Genomic DNA, 17,607 nt, shown 5'->3' on the forward strand with positions numbered 1-17,607 from the left:
ATAAAGGTAATGGAAGTGTCTCGTTTAATAAAGAGACTAGGATCAGAGTAGGAAGGCCGAAACCCCAGAGAGAGAAGAGCATGGTAGAAAGCCTCATACCAAGCTCTAGGAGCCTGTTTAAGACCATAGAGAGATTTTCGAAGTTTACACACATGATGAGGTTTGGAAGAATCCACAAAACCAGGAGGTTGGATCATATAAACATCTTCCTTTAAGTGACCATGAAGAAACGCATTACTGACATCCAATTGATGAACAAACCAATCATAAGTGACTGCAATGGAGAGTAGGATTCTGATGGTAGTAGGTTTAGCAACAGGACTAAAGGTATCGGAGAAATCCAAGCCTTCCTGTTGATGAAAGCCTTTAGCCACAAGGCGGGCTTTGTACCTTTCAATGGTACCATCAGGTTTGTGCTTGACTTTGAAGACCCACTTGCAGCCTACAAGGTTGTAGTTGGAATTATGAGGAACTAACTCCCAAGTACCAGTGGACTGTAAAGCTTGAAACTCAGATTGCATAGCTTCCATCCAGTGAGAAGACTTAGAAGCTTGGAGAAAGGTGGAGGGAGTAGGAGGTAAAGTGGTAAGAGAATCAACCGTGGAAGGAAGAGTGTGTTTGGTGGCTGTGAACACTTTGGGTTTATGGATACCTGCCTTTGCTCGTGTAAGCATAAAATGAGTGTTGACAGGGACTGGTGGTAGTGGTTGAGGTAGAGAACTAGGAGACTCTGCAGGACTGAAAGATTCTGGATGAGGAGGTATGGACTCGAGAACAGGAGAAGATAAAGTGTTTTGCTCAAGAGTGGGAAATATGGGTGAAGAAGGGGCATTGCGACATTGTGAGGCATCTGCTGGGGAAGGATGTAGCACAAGATGGGACATTGGCAAAGACAGATTGAGAGACAGAGGAGTGGGAGAATGAGGAGGCACACACGGGCTGGAAAATGAGGCTTGAGAAGACAAAAATTTGTAAGGAAAGCAAGATTCATCAAACACCACATGTCTGGAGATGTAGAGTCTATTAGAGATAGGATCCCAACACCTATAGCCACTGTGATTCAAGCTATAGCCCAGAAACACGCACTGCTTGCTTTTGAAATCCAGCTTGTCTCTTGAATATGGTTGCAACCATGGATAACAAGCACAACCAAACGTCTTCAGGGTATGATATTTAGGAGAAGCATGGAATAAGAGTTCCCAAGGACTGACTGTAGATGACTGAGAAGGTAACCGATTAATGAGATAGATAGCAGTCTGAAAAGCTTCAACCCAAAACTGTGCAGGGAGATCACTCTGAGATAACAAGGTTCTGCCCATTTCAACAACATGACGATGTTTTCTCTCTGCACACCCGTTTTGCTCAGGAGTGTGGGGACAACTCAACTGATGAGTAATGCCTTGATCATTAAAAAAACTTTGGAGGGACTTATTCAGGAATTCACCCCCTGAATCAGACCGTAGACTTTGAACTTTGAGATCAAGCAGAGTCTGAATTTTTAAAATAAAAGTCTTGAGAGTAGAGAAGACATCAGACTTGAAATGTAAAGGATAGAGCCAACCATATTTGGTAAAATCATCCACTATTATTATATAGAATCGGTAACCAGTACAGGAAGGTGTAGGAGAGGGACCCCATACATCTGTGTGAAGCAATTGAAGTGGCCGAGAGGAAGTACAAGGTAAAGTGGAGAATGATAGTCGAGAAGCCTTCCCTAGTTGACAGGCAGTACATACTGAAAGACTATTAACAGAACCAATTACAGGGAGATGATTCTTATTCACAACAGAATGTAAAATCCCACCAGAAGGGTGTCCAAGCCTACGATGCCAAATGTGGATGTCAGCCTTAGCAATCATCAGTGCAGTTGGGGAGATTGCAATTCCAGAGACACCATTTGAAGCATTCCAGTAGAAGGGGTACAAGCCTCCTTCACTGGGGCCCTGGAAGAGCATCTTCCCAGTGCTTAGATCCTTGACATAGAACCCAAACGGATCAAAGGTCAGAGAGCACCAGTTATCATGTACAAACTTGTAAACAGATAACAAGTTACGGGAAGCCTGAGGAACTAAAAGAACATCATTCAAACGAAAAGTAGCATGTTTGGTTCGAATGAGAGCAGAACCAGTATGAGAAATACACAGACCTTTACCGTCACCAACAAAAAGCTGATCATTGCCAGAGTAGGGAATGGCAGAGTTGAGGGCAGAAGGATTAGGTGTGACATGATGAGAAGCTCCGCTATCAGTGAGCCAATAGCTAGGGGATGCAGAAGAAGTCATGGCAGACATTGCAGTAGGAGCTTGAGGTTGAGCAAACTGAGAGAGACGATTACATGTAGAAGCCCAGTGACCAAACTGGAGACAAAGCTGACATGGAACCGAGCGACCAGAGGAAGATGAGGGACCATAATGCTGGCGAGAAGGACCAGAACCAAGAATGCCACCTGAGGGATTGGGGTTCCAGTTGGTAGGATTGTTGCCACCAGAGGGATTGGTGTTCCAGTTGTTAGGATTGTTGCCCCCAAAATTGCGATTCTGAGTATACCGATTACGGTTGTGAAAACGACCACGAGATTTACCTCTGTTGAAATTGCCCACATGAGTAGAAGGTTGAGCAGCATAGGCATGAAATGGAGCAGTGGAGGAAGAAGCAGCTCTGGTTTTGCGTTTTTGGAGTGAGATTTCTTTGCTCAGTAAAAGCCCATGGAGCTCATCAGCAGTCACAGATTCATTTCGAGTCTCAATAGAGTCAACAAAGGACTCATACTCATCAGGAAGGCCAGATAATATGTATGCAACAAGATCAGACTCAGACAATGGTTCACCAGCAGCAGCAAGCTTATCAGAAATATCTTTAATCAAATGAAGAAACTCGGTCATTGAAGAGTCACATTTCTGAATTGTTTGAATCTTCGATCGAAGACTATGAACATGAGTGCAAGAAGCGCCTGAGAAACGCCGCTCAAGAGATTGCCACAAAGAGCGAGAGTCAGCCATGCCAATCGTTAAAGGAAGAAGATCTTCAGAGAGCGTAGAGTTGATCCAGATCATCAAGATCTGATCTCGCTCACACCAGGTCTCAAAAGAAGCATTGAGAACACAATTTCCAGAGGAATCACGAAGAAATTGGGGAGGACACAGATCCTCACCATTGACGAGGCCAAGAAGCTTGAAGCGCTTCAGCACGGGAATGAAGAGACTGCGCCAAGTGATGAAGTTTTGACGATTGAGTTTCGTCGGAACCATCCCAGCGACATTGGCAATGGAAATCGTTCCAATCGACATGATCGGAGGATTGGAGATGTCACTCTGAGGAGGAGTCGCTAGAGAATTAGGGTTTGGAGGAGGTGGAGGAATAGAAGTCGAGGAGTTTGCTGCCGCCGACATATCAAGATTTGCTGAATTTGTAGAGAAGAAGAAGAGATCAGGAAAACAGCGATCTGTTTGGAAGATTAGAAAATGCAAGAATCTGCAAGAAAATTGCTAGAAGAGGGAAGCGCCGGATCGGAGTCGGTTAGACGATGGTGATGATACCATGTTGAATTTAAGAACTCAGAGAGGAAAGTTTAGTAAAGAGAGAGAAAGAGAATTGTAGAGAGAGAGTGAAAAATATATCAAATGATTCTTGTATATTCAATTGAGCAATACAATGGTATTTATACATAAATATCCTATCCCAATCTATGTGCCAGCTCAGCATAATATATCTAACTAATCACAGACATTCCAAGCTTAACAACCAAGTAAATGAAACTAATCTGGTGATGGTTGTGATGTATTGCTGTTACTCTTAACAACCCTTACCCCACCCCTCCTGATTTTTTTAATATTCATCCGGCTCCATTTGTGTCCGCCTCCCCTCTCACCCAACACTGTCACAAAGGGGCCCACCATTAACAATGACCGCTCCCAAGAGCTTCTTCTATTAGAGATGGACTAAAATTCTCTCCCCTCCTCTTTTTATTCTCTTTCGTCCTCTCCTCTCACATTCTCTTATTTTATCTTTCTCTTGCTATAAAAAAATTAGGGTAAAGTACAAAAAACTACCTCAACTATTGGTGTCACAACACTTTCATATCTCATCTTTTAAAATTGACAATGTTATACCTCATCTTTAGAATTTGGTCTAATGTTATACCTTCTGTTACTTAGTCGTTTACTTTTCAATTAAATGCTAACATGGCTTGATCCGGGTCTCACTTTCTATTAAAAAATTAATAAATATTATTAAAAACTAAAAAAATCATTTAATAATTTTTAAATATTAAAATAATAAAGAAAAGTTCAAAAAAAAAAAAAAAACCCTTATGTTCGTACCCTCCCCCCCCCCCACGCTCCTCTTCTCTCTCTTCTCCCCCATCTTCATCTTCTTCTCCCTTTCAGTCCCCTTCCTACAACCCAGAAAAAAAGGAGGAAAATAAGAAGAAGAAGAAGAAGAAGAAGAAGAAGAAGAGGAAGAGGAAGCAAAAAACCCGAATCTGCAACCCAGAAGAAGGAGGAGGAGGAGGAAGAAGAAGAAGAAGAAGGAGAAAGAGGAAGAAGGAAGAAAAAGGAGGAGGAGGAAGAATAAGAAGAAGAAGAAAAAAAAAAAAAACCAAATCTGCAAAAGAAGGAGGAAGGATGAAGAAGAAGAAGAAGAAGAAGAAAAATAAAAAAAACTCGAATTTGCAAAAGAAGGAGGAGGAAGAAGGAGGAGGAAAAAAAAATAAAAAAACCCAGATCCCATTGAGGTGGAATCGGGAAACCTTCGTGACCTTCTTCTTCTTCTTCTTTCCTCTTCCTTCTTCTTCTTCCTTTTCTTCTTTTTCCGCGGGCGGGAAGGGGCTTACTGAGGGGTTTTTCTTTTTTTAATTTTTTTTACTTTTCTTTTAATATTTAAAAAATATTAAATAAATTTTTTTTAGTTTTTAATAATATTTTATTAATTTTTTAACAGAAAGTGGTCCTCGAATCAAGCCACGTCAACATTTAACTGAAAAGTAAACGACCAAGTAACGGAAGGTATAACATTGTACCAAATTCTAAAGATGAGGTATGACATTGTCAATCTTAAAAGATGAGGTATAAAAGTGTCGTGACACCAATAGATGAGGTAGTTTTTTGTACTTTACCCAAAAAATTAATATAAGATGTTGACGTGGTTTAACCGTGACCATTCAAACAGGAGGGGAGGGAAGGGCATGGAAAAAAGAGAGGAGAGATGGCCTAGTAGATTTTATTGACTGAAAAGCCAGTGGATTTTAGTAGACATGTTTGTCCATATCCAAATTATTAATTAAAAATTTGCCCAAAAAATGATGATTGATAATTTCAAAGATATTGGACAATATATAACTAAATTTTTGCCTTTTCAAAATTTGGAAAGGAAAGTCAGCAAAATTGAGCACCTAGAAGACTTAAATATGTGGGATGGTAAGAAATAATATTATAAGGATATGTTTGATGCACTAGACTATCTCGGAATGGATTAGGTTTTTTAACAACCCATCCCCAAATATTACGAATTTTATACTTTTTAAAATGTAAAAATTACAAAAATGCCATTCGAGGCAAATGCGTTGACTTTTGTTGACCGCATTGTCATGTCATGTAAGATCTGTTTTCTTGGTGTATTCTTATAGTACTCAACATGACGAATGTGTGGCCGCAAACGGAACATAATTTGGAGTTATAACGAAGAAGTTATAGGCAAGCAAATATAGGGGTGAATTGATCATTTGAACATCATCTAGAAGGCTCTAGATGTTGCTGGAGTAATGAGGTTGTGCCACGTGTGTGGCTGTGATGGAAAGACTAGGAGAGAAAGATGGGGGTGCTACCTAATCGGGAAAAAGAAGAGGAGATAGTGACTAATTAAAAGAGCGAGCAATGAGGGAAATAAGGGAATGAGAGACCTAGCAAACCCGGACCCTCCCTTCGACCCTAGACCCGACCCAATTCCTACGAACACCCCGATGCTTTTCACGGCGTTTCTCCGGAAAATCACAGGGAACCACCACCACCAATCAACTTATCATCCTCTCAACTTCCATTCCCACCCAAACTTGACGGCTGTGGGTCATGATTTCATGACGAATGAATGTTGTCTTCTCCGACGAGTTCGTGGGGTGCACGGTGGCGATTCGCCATTTCTTAAGTTAGTACAGTCGACCACCACCATCAATCGACTTCCCTTAAGGTCAGGAATAAAGCTTATGCATTGGTTGGGGCGTCGGAGTTCATTTGGACAGCAAATCGAGAACCACCCATTTCTAGGGTTCCGACGGTTCGTGGTAGTTTTCAAGCCACTTCCTGCCGGAATTGGACTTCGGCCCAGTGCATCGATGAAAAATGACTCCATCATCGCTAACTCGAGTAGTTCCCTGGCTACAAAATATCTGTGAGTGGACCCCTTCTAAACTTACATATTTATATAAAATATTAGCCTAGCATGCATTACATATTTCATGATTTGAGTACATTTTATATTATGCTTTACAAATTTCTATATTTACGGTTTACGAGATATTTATGTTTTATCGCACTTAGGTTTTATGAAAGGTTATGAATTATTAGATTTTCCTATATGAAACTCTATGGATTATGAATATGATTTATATTACAGATTTTCGAAAATGAGTTATGAATTATGGGATATTCATATATGGAATTCTATGGATTTACAAATGTGAATTGTCATGGATTTATGAAATGAAGCTTTGAGCCTTTGAGCTCCATATTTGGATATGTTTCTTGGAGATATGTTTTTGGTGCTTATCTAGTGGGTTATCATACAACACATCCACACAACACGGGTATGTAGACGTTTATAGCCATAGGATATAGTTGAGGATATTTATGTATATATTTCTTCTTCGGTGTAACCTGGAGTCGTACAACTTTACTTTCGGGTGATGGGGCCTATCATGTTTCTTCACTAGCGTAACCCAGTGTCATACAACTTCACCTTTGGGTGATGGACATGTACTGCCTTCGGGTGACTATGATACCTCTAGAGAGTACAGTATTGATGAGATTTATGGATTTGCCTTAGGGCGATGATTGCACCATTATTGAGCATGATTTTACTCATACTTGTTTTACGAATGATTTCATGGCATGCTAGGGTTTTCAAAAAAACTTATTATATAATATTATATATGTTTTCAAAAAGGGTTAGTATGCTCATAAAGAAAATGGTTTTCTTATTAATATTATTATTATAAACTTTGGTCCACTCATCTTTTCGGTTTTCCGCCCCCTCAGGAGTTAGAGTCGAGGCACACAGTCCCAGTGTCAGGGCAATTCCGTGTAGGGATCTTCGAGTCTTCTCAGGGTAAGACCTATTCCTCGGTTCATACCTTTTCATAATAATTCTTTCACTTTATTCTTGATTAGTTGTATACTCTGAACACGTTCCTGCATTAGCATTTTCGTTTTAATTACAGATTTTATTCATAGGCATGTTTAATGGCTTCGTCACCCTTGGGTGTCGGCCAGCACATGCCTATCCTGGTATTAGAGGAATATCGGGATCGAGGTGTGTCAGGTCCAAGGACTAAGTTAGATTGATTTAGAGTAAACTATGCTGGACTAATTTAATGAAGCGTTTGGTGTAATGTCGGACTAACAAGTAGAATAATAAAGAGAATAAAAATTAATTCTCTTTTTCTTTTTGATTTTCCTTTTTCTAAAGCACTCTAACTCTCTCGAAAGTTGTCCCGAAACCACAGTAAAAGCATAGGAGAAATTTAGTTTTGTAGAGCTGTGGTATCTTGGTTTTGGTTATTTCATTTTGAATTTGAGGCCACAAAATTTCCCTATCAAGTTTGGGTCTTGCACGGCTTCGGACAAATTTGGTTTTGTAATTCGAATCTGGGGTTTGCAATTTGAATATGGGTTTTGGAATTCCAGCGAACCTAGGTTTTGTGATTAGAGTAGTGCGCGTTGTTGGAAAGTGACGTCTTTTGGCTTAATTACGATTTTTGGAGCCCAAGATGACATTTGATGGTTTCGTGGCCTTCTGGAGAAGTGTTCAGATTATTCCAAGCTTCAAAAATGAGCTATCATGGGCTGGATTTGGAGCATATATGGGTCCAAAACGGGTTGGGTAGATTATATACGAATTTTACAAGTCAATTTAGGATTAAGTTTCCTGGTTTATTTTAATTTATTTGGTTTCCTAGTTTTATTCTAAGTCATTTTATAGGAAGGATTGAATTTTCTATGTAGTGTAAATAAGCCATTGTGGCCGGCCCTAGTTTCTTCTTCCCTGTGCTATATTTGAGAGAGGAATTTGGTCAAAGTTTAGAGATTTTCAAACTTTTACATTCAAAGTGTTTTCTATTTCAAAAGAATTCCTTTTGATTTTAGTTATGAATGTATGTAACTAATCTCTTTTGCTAGGGTGAGGCCACGAGCCTTAGTAAGAATATGTAGTTTCTTTTCAATTTACTTATGATATTATGCATGCATGTTTTGAATTGTTGGACCGACATTGACTCATCCCAATCTTTAAGGAAGAGATCAACGATCCCAAGTTCTTTTACCTACCCTACCCGTAAATGGACTACCGCGCCCGGGGGGGGGGGGTGTGCAGGCGAACGGGAATTGACTGAGAACCCGAACCGCTTGACTGACTGACCATCCCCTGGTCAAGCTCTGGACGAAGCTCGCACTCTCCTATGGAGGGCAGCAGTGGGGAATCTTGGACAATAGGCAAAAGCCCAATCTAGCAATATCGCGTGAGTGAAGAAGGGCAATGCCACTTGTAAAGCTCTTTCGTCGAGTGTGTGATCAAGTAAAGAATGGCAAGACAGAAAGCTAGTCTTCTTACTGCTCTATTGGTCCTTCAAACCCAAAAATTGTAGACAAGAGTGAGCAGAGAAGAGCCCAAGTAGGCATATAGGAAAACCTAACCTTCAAAATATGCATGTATAGGTCGTAAGTAATTGGGAGAACTACGTAGAATTGTTAAGGAGACGGCAGAACCTTAGTGCTTTCTCAATTAGATTTCTAAAAACTATTTCTTTATGTTTCTCGTAATATTTTAGATTTTTCTACTCTTTTAATTAAATTCGTTTTATTAAATTAGGTCATAAATCAATCTTTCCAAAATTTTACTTTTTAATAATTCTTATGGAGAACGACCTTGTTAGAGTCATTTATACTACAATATTCTTGTTACTCTTGCAAGTATTATAGGAATTTTTAACCCTTTTACGTGTGTGGTAAAAATCTTATCAGTGCGGAGAGAGAAGACACGAGCAGAGGAAGCAGATCATAACTAGTGCCATGGTTTTTGGGGACTCTTGCTAAGAACCCCTACCAACTCCTTTAATTAGTTTAGGCGAGTCCCAGGTAATCTCATTAATGTCAGTTTCACATGATAACAAACATTGGACTATACTAAGAATTTGTCTAATCTAGTCGAATGAACTTTAGTGAAGCCAAGCAAACGGGCCCTAAAGGACTAAAGGTCAGATGCATACAACATGGCATGCATCAAATATTTGACCATTTCCACCGTTTGATTTTTCTAATTTTATTTTAATTCAAATCCTACACCTTTTTTCTTCTAATTCTTTCTATTGTAAAACAAAAGAAAAATAATTAAAAATAAACCATAAAATTGGAGAGGACGCAACAAATTAGGCTTCAAAGGTTTTCAAGGCCCTTAGCGAAGAGAGAAGTAAAAATTTCCATGTGATGTTTTTTCATTACCAACCCAATATCCAGACCTCCAGCACCATCCTTAGATTCAGAGATGGACATAGCTCCCGTCCCTTCTATGGAAACAATCTCGACCTTCTTCGGTCTTCCCCATCCGAAATCCGTATCATATATCTCAAAGCGAGGTGAACCGGCAGTCGAAAATACACTCTCATCAGTACCCACAGAGTACAATAATGGAATCCAATCCTCAGCCCCATTCAAAGCCCCATCGTCCAAACTTTTTACAGCCTCACTGATTGCATCGACCGCCACAACCAACCCCTCTCCTCCTAAGAGCGCTTTTGTTTCTGCAACTGCCAACCGAAGCACTAAGCAATTCCCAACATAGTTTGTAGGTATAGGAGGGTCTAACCGAGACCTAGCGTCCACAGTAAATCCCATCACTGCACTTTTGGCTTGCATTTCTTCTGCCTTGATTAAGCAAATCCATATGTACGCACATGTTAGACAGAACGTGGACAAATATTGAACAGATTGATGACCGTGTTGTTGTTTCTTCTCTTTCACCAACTGCCTCAGTGCTTCTATATTTGCCCGTGTGAACACAAACGTGTCACGAATTGAATCCGGTGCTAAAACTTTAAACTTGGAAAACATCAAACTTCTGTTGTCAGGCCGGTCCATGTTTCGAAATTGGTTCGCGTAGATCTCTTCTAGGCTGGCGGGGTCTTTGATGACGCTTCTGTCGAAAAAAGGTTTGAGCTGTTCCGGCAACAAATTGGAATCTTCGTGTTTGCAAATGTGAGCCCATGTTTTCACAAACATGGTTGACGTCTTGCCGTCTAGGATTGCATGGTGCATGGATGTTCCAATACAAAAGCCACGGTTAGGAAATATGGTGATCTGCAATGCAATGGCCGCGGCTTTTTCGTGAGACACGGGCATCTGGGGTATGAGAGGATGGTATTCTTTGGCTTCAATGTTGAAGCTGTTGCTTGAAACTATATGGTGGAAATCATTATCGGACTCAGCTATGGTGAGCAAAACCCCGTCGCCTTGGACGTAACGGAGAATAGGTTTAGGGGACTCTTTGGGCCATATGACGTTTCCGGCTAGAGGCAGAAATTGTTGGAGGGTGAGAGAGAGTGAGGTTTTGAGTTTCGGAATGAGTGTTGAATGGGTGAAGTTGGTGTCGGAGGAGTTAGGGTTATTGATTTCATAGAAGAAAAGGCGTTGGACGGGTGCAAATCTTAGCCAGAGCAAGTCGAACAAGGTTAGAGGAAGGGACTCAGGGATGGCTGATGAGTCCGGCGTGCTTGGTTGCGGTGCTACTTTGCAAACCTCAACCACTTTCACCGAGTTTAGATCTGCCATATTGCAGATGGAGGATGCAAAACAAGTTAATAGTTTCTAATTGAGGTAAACAATGGCCTCCCTTTTTTAATGACTGCCATGTGGTTTGTTGGATCATTTTTTATACCGTTAAATTATGTGTATGCCAGAAAGATAACATATTTAATAAAGAAATTGTTATTAGTACTTCAAAAATCTTATTTGGTACTCCAAATTTTCTATAATTAGAAAAAAAAATACATTTGTGAGGAGTGTAGAATAAGATTTTTGGAGTGTTAATAACAATTCCCTATAATAAAACTCTGTTAAAGTGATACTCATACATCGGCATGGTTGATGTCCCTTGCAAAGCTATTTTGTAAACCTTCAATTTTTTTTTTTTTAACAAATGATATTATTTACACAAAATGATAGGAGGTGGTCTTAGTCTCACAATAAACTAGCAATAATGTGGTTCAAACTCGCTTTTAACGAAAATCAAATTTAAAATCTCTCACTTACAAATAAATAAGAATACCACATTATTGTAAATCTCAACCACTTTTAGATCTTGCATATTGGTAATGGAGAATGTAAAACAAGTTAACATTTTATAATTGATGAATATAATGTCCTATGGTTTGGTGAATCATTTTTTATATTTTGGGACTATAAGTCTTGCAAGTTACGAGCAAACCGTTATTAAATTCAAACATGATAATGTGCGTCACATGCATGAACTTCTAAATTCCACTTACATCAAATTTAAGTATCACTCTATAAAATATGTGGAGCATTTTTGCTCACCACCATAACTATGGTGTATATTCATTATACTCCTAATTATTTGTCATGTGTTATTTTATTTAATTCTAGTTAACTTTCATATTAAATGTTACTTTTTTCAATTTTGAAAAAAAAAAAAACCAATGTTAAGTGAAAAGACACGTGATAAATAATTAATGTATGATGAGTATACACCATAGTTTATGATGGTGAGCAAAAATGCTCCCTATAAAATAAGATAAATTTGAGATTTTGTCAACCCATTTTTATGAGGGAGTATTTTTGCTCATATCCTTAATTATAGGATATGCTCACCACACATCTTATAACTTGCCACGTGTCCCACTAACTAATTAAAGTAAACTTTTTATTTAATTACTTTATTATAAATTTAAAAGTAATGTTATTCATACCATGTTTTTATACCATATTTCTATACCACCTTAGGTGACATCTGATGTGGACAGCCACATCATTTGAAAAATTTGCAAAACCCAAGGAAATAAAGGAGAAAGACTCCTCGTATAACACAATCATTATTTAATTAACTAATTTTTCTTAATTATTAGTTTTTTAAATAATGAATTAAATTTAAAAATATGATTAATTCAAATGATGTGACTGTCCACATCAAATGCTACCTAAGGTGGTATGAAAATGTGGTACAAAAATATGGTATGAATAACATTACTCAAATTTTATTGACTAAAAAAGCTAATGGATTCTATTAGACATGTTTGTCAATATCTAAATTATTAATTAAAAATTTGCCCAAAAAATGACGATTGATAAATTCAAAGATATTGACAACATATAACTACTTTTTTGCCTTTTCAATTTTTGGAAAGGAAAGTCAGCAAAATTGAGCACCTAGAAGGCTTGAATATGTGGGATGATAAGAAATAGTTTTATAAGGATGTGTTTGTTACACTAGACTATTTCGAAATGGATTAGGTTCAGAAACTAAGTTAGATTGATTTAAACTAGATTATGTTGGACTAAGCGTTCGATACAATGTCGAACTAACAAACAGAATAATAAAAATAATAAAAATTAATTCTCTTTTTCTTTTCTTTTTTTTTTCCTTTTCTTTTTCTTTTTGCTTTTCCTTTTTCTAGAACACTCCAACTCTCTCAAAAGCTGTCCCGAAACCACGGTAAAAACGTAGGAGAAACTTAGTTTTGTAGAGCTTTGATGGTACCTTGGTTTTAGTCATTTCATTTTGAATTTGAGGCCACAAAATTTCCCTATCAAGTCTGGGTTTTGCAGGGCTTCGGACGAATTTGGTTTTGCAGGGCTCTGGACGAATTTGGTTTTGCAATTCGAATATGGGTTTCGCAATTTGAATATGGGTTTTGCAATTCCAGAGAACCTGGGTTTTGTGATTGAGTAGTGCGTGTTGCTGGAAAGTGACTTTTTTTGGCTTAATTGCGATTTTTGGAGCCTAAGATTACCTCTGATGATTTTGTGGCCTTTTGGAGAAGTGTTCAGATTATTCCAAGCTTCAAAGTGAGCTATCATGGGCCGGATTTGCAGCAGATATGGGTCCAAAACGGGCTGGGCAGATTTAGGGCGAATTTTACTAGTCAATTTAGGATAAGTTTCCTAATTTATTTTAATTTATTTGGTTTCCTAGTTTTATTCTAAGTCATTTTATAGGAGGGATTGGATTTTCGATGTAGCATAAATAAGCCACTCTGGCCGGCCCTAGTTTCTTCTTCTTTATGCGATATTTGAAAGAGAAATTTGGCCAAAGTTTAGAAATTTTCAGACTTTTACATTCAAGGTGTTTTTCTATCTTTGTCCATTTCAAAAGAATTCCTTTTGATTTTAATTATGAATGTGTGTAACTAATCTCTTTTGCTAGGGTGAGGCCACGAGCCCTAACAAGAATATGTAGTTTATTTTCAATTTACTTATGATATTATGCATGCATGTTTTGAATTGTTGGGGGTCCAAGTAGGCATATAGGAAAACCTAACCTTCAAAATATGCATGTATAGGTCATAAGTAATTGAAAGAACTACATAAGATTATTAAAGTGATGGCAAAATCCTAGTGCTTTCTCAATTAGATTTCTAAAAACTATTTCTTTATGTTTCTCGTAATATTGTAGATTTTTCTACTATTTTTAATTAAATTCGTTTTATTAAATTAGGTCGTAAATCAATCTTTCTAAAACTTTACTTTTTAATAATTAATTGAGATTTGATTTAATACGAATTATTTAATAATCTTTGTGGAGAACGACCTTATACTGAGTCATCTATACTACAATATCCTTGTTACTCTTGCAAGTATTATAGGAATTTTTAACCCTTCTGCGTGTGTGGTAAAAATCTTATAAGTGCGCAGAGAAAGGGCACGAGTAAAGCAACACGAATAGGAAGAAGCATATCATAACTAGTGCCATGGTTTTTTGGGGACTCTTGCTAAGAACCTCTACCAACTCCTTTAATTAGTTTAGGCAAGTCCCAGGTAATCTCATTAATGACAGTCTCACATGATAACAAACACTGGACTACACTAAGAGTTTGTCCAATCTGTTGCCATGAGGGGTTTTGTAAAAAGGGCATGTAAATATATTGTAAATATTAGGAATCCTTTATTAGGAAGGGTTTGTGAGTCATTTATTGTTACCTTGTAGAACAAGGATTGTATCTTTTATATATATATATATATATTTTTTCCTCTATGTAATACAATAAAGTTTTGAGCCGTAAATTTGTATTTGGCATCAAAGCCTACCGTACCCTAGAAAAAAACCATACCGGTGTATCGCAAAGAGGAAAACAGCAAGGTTTCTGGTTTGTCGCTACATCTCTGCAGCAAGCCAAACCCTTGTGTGTAGCTGTCGTGTTCTGTATCGCAGTACTGTACTGCTGCTGCTCGTATTGGAGGATATGCACCCTTGTTCCTTGCTGCGATTCTGCAGAAAGACAAAGGTGTCTATGCCGTGATTGTTGGGATATTGTAGTTTGTTTTTCCTTTTGCTGCGTTTTTTGCAGAAAAACAACAACTGCTGTGTAGTGCTTTTGCTGTTGGTTTCATATATATTTACGGGGGAAAACAAAAGAGGTGTAGTGTTTTGCAATGTAATTGCAACAATTGTTAGAGTAATTGATTGACTTCAGCGTATGGTTCCATAATTGGTGTGGTGTTGTGATTGTCGTGTATTACTGTCTCGTGAGTTATTACAATGGCGAATGCAGGTTGGATTTTTAGATTCTGGTGCAATAGATCATATGACGTATGATAAAACCTTGTTTTAATCTACGTCCTCATAGAAAGTGTGTGGCAACTGTTAATGGTTCTATTGCTGTTGTTGGAGCGGGAACAGTATCTCTTACACCCTCTTTTCCCTTACAAAATTGTTTATTGGTTATGTCATTGTCCCATCACTTATTATCGGTACTTCAAGTCACTGAACAATTGGATTGTGTTATATTAATGTATCCTTCATTTTGCTTGCTTCCGGATATTCAGACAAATGAGATCATTGGGCGTGGCACTAAGAGAAAGGGGTTATATTATGTGCATGATGTGGTTCCTGGAAGAGCTAATTTGGTTCATGCGTCACGTAATAGTAATCTACAAAAGGTATTGTTATTGCATCGTAGTTTGGGGCATGCATCGTTTGGTTATTTGAAATATATATTACCTGATTTGTTCAGTGGTATTGAAGACTCAGAATTGAAATATGAAGTATGTATTTTAGCCAAAAGTCATCGTGTTTCATTCCCTCGAAGTATGAATAGAACATCTTCTCCATTTGCGTTAGTACACTCTGATGTGTGGGGGCCTTCCCCTATTAGTACTACTTCGGGAATTAAATGGTTTGTTACATTTGTTGATGATTGCACTCGTATGACATGAGTTTATCTGTTGAAACATAAAAGTGATGTTAGCATGATTATTCGGTCTTTCTCTCAGATGGTGGCTACACAATATTCCTCCGTTATTAAGGTTCTTCATACTGATAATGAGGGAGAATATGTTAACTCTGAGCTATCTACTTTTTTCCGTGATCAAGGAATTCTTCATGAGACAACGTGTTTATATACCCCACAACATAATGGGGTAGTTGAGAGAAAAAACCGTTATATTTTGGAAACTGCTTGTGCATTGCTTATTGGTGGGTCCGTGCCTAAGAGTTTTTGGCCAGATGCCATCACCTATGCCGTGTATGTTATAAATCGCATGCCCTTCCGGGTTGTAGAATTTCGTACTCCACTCCAAGTGTTGACGGAATATGTTCCGGTTGTTTCTACCAATACTCTCACTCCTTAAGTGTTTGGATGCGTTGCTTATGTTCATATTCACAAGATTCATCATAGTAAATTGGATCTTTGTGTTCTTCGGTGTGTCTTGGTGGGTTTTGCATCCTACCAGAAAGGTTACAAGTGTTACCACGCCACATGTATATAACCATGGATGTGACTTGCTCTGAGTCAGAATATTTTTATGCTCCCGTATCACCACCCTTCGATCACAAGGGGGAGAGTTCTAGTTGTGATCTTGATGGTGTTTTTGAATGGTTGGATGTACAAGAGGTAACAGTTTCAGGGGGAGTGCATGGTGCCGTGTCGAGTGATGCAGTTAATGCTCGGTCTCCTCCTGCCGAATAGCCTGTTGTGAGTGGTCAGCAGCTTCTCACCGAAGAAGAGGCTACCAGTCCATGTGTTGGTGTTGCTGAAAAGGAGTGCACTGATGGTCAGCCAATTATTGCAGAAGCTTCATCTCCTCTCTCTAGCTCAACAGTGCCGTTGTCCAATACATCTTCTCTGGATATCTCTGAGGTAAGCACTAGTGATACTTATGTAACTAATGATGTTATAAGTACATATAAATTGCCACCAAGGCAAAATCGTGGTGTACCTCCTAACAAGTTTTCACCAGAGGGAAAAGTGAAGTATCCCATAGCCAATTATGTGTCCTGTAAAAACCTTTCATCTGAACGCCAAGCTTGGGTGAATAATGTGGATTCAATTCAAGTACCAACTCGAGTAGAAAACGCTTTGAAGAGTCGAGAATGGATCGAAGCAATGGATGAAGAGATGAGGGCATTGCAGAAAAATAATACATGGGAAGTAGTTGAGCTACCAAAAGGAAAAAAGCCAGTTTGGTGCCGATGGGTTTTTACAGTTAAATACAAGGTTGACGGATCACTCGACAGGTATAAAGCAAGGTTGGTGGCGAAAAGGTATACTCAAACATACAGAGTTGATTATCAGGAAACTTTCTCTCCCGTGGCTAAGATGAATACGGTATGAGTCCTTATCTCATTAGCTGCAAATTTGAATTGGCTACTGAAACAGTTTGTTGTAAAAAATGCGTTTCTTCACGGACATCTAGAAGAAGAAGTGTATATGGATTTCCCTCCAAGGTATAGCAATGGAGGAAAAATGGGAGTGTGCCGATTGCAGAAGTCTCTTTATGGGCTTAAGCAATCACCACGTGCATGGTTTGGGACGTTCACTCAGGCTATGAGAAAGAATGGGTATTATCAGAGTCATTCTGATCATACTTTATTTGTGAAGCGGAGAAATGGTAAAGTAACAGCCTTGATTATTTATGTAAATGATATGATAATAACAGGTGATGATTCAGATGAAATTATCAAGCTGGAGAAGAACCTTTCTGCCGAGTTTGAGATGAAAAGTTTGGGTGACTTAAAGTATTTCCTTGGTGTTGAAGTTGCTCGTTCGTCCAAAGGTATTTTCTTGTCTCAACGAAAATATGCTTTAGATTTATTGAAGGAAACAGGTATGCTTCGGTGTAAACCCCTGGATACTTCTATTGTGGAGAAACATTACTTGGGAATTTATCTGGA

The 17,607-nt window shown here is 38.5% G+C and overlaps 1 protein-coding gene across 1 annotated transcript; it reads right to left on the reverse strand.

The window, feature by feature from the left end:
- Window positions 1-9,638: 9,638 nt before the first annotated feature.
- LOC137749386 (phenolic glucoside malonyltransferase 1-like) lies at window positions 9,639-11,030 on the reverse strand. The gene has a single exon (XM_068489478.2). The coding sequence runs from the start codon at window positions 11,028-11,030 to the stop codon at window positions 9,639-9,641; it is 1,392 nt and encodes a 463-aa protein (XP_068345579.1).
- Between the last annotated feature and the right edge of the window lie 6,577 nt (window positions 11,031-17,607).

The sequence above is a fragment of the Pyrus communis genome, chromosome 17, assembly GCF_041283825.1.
Source record: "Pyrus communis isolate YQ-2024b chromosome 17, ASM4128382v1, whole genome shotgun sequence".
NCBI classification, from domain to species: Eukaryota; Viridiplantae; Streptophyta; class Magnoliopsida; order Rosales; family Rosaceae; genus Pyrus; species Pyrus communis.

Bases quoted from the DNA above. Each gene is read 5' to 3' on its own strand.
- LOC137749386 (XM_068489478.2), bottom strand. From the start codon at position 11,030: ATGGCAGATCTAAACTCGGTGAAAGTGGTTGAGGTTTGCAAAGTAGCA.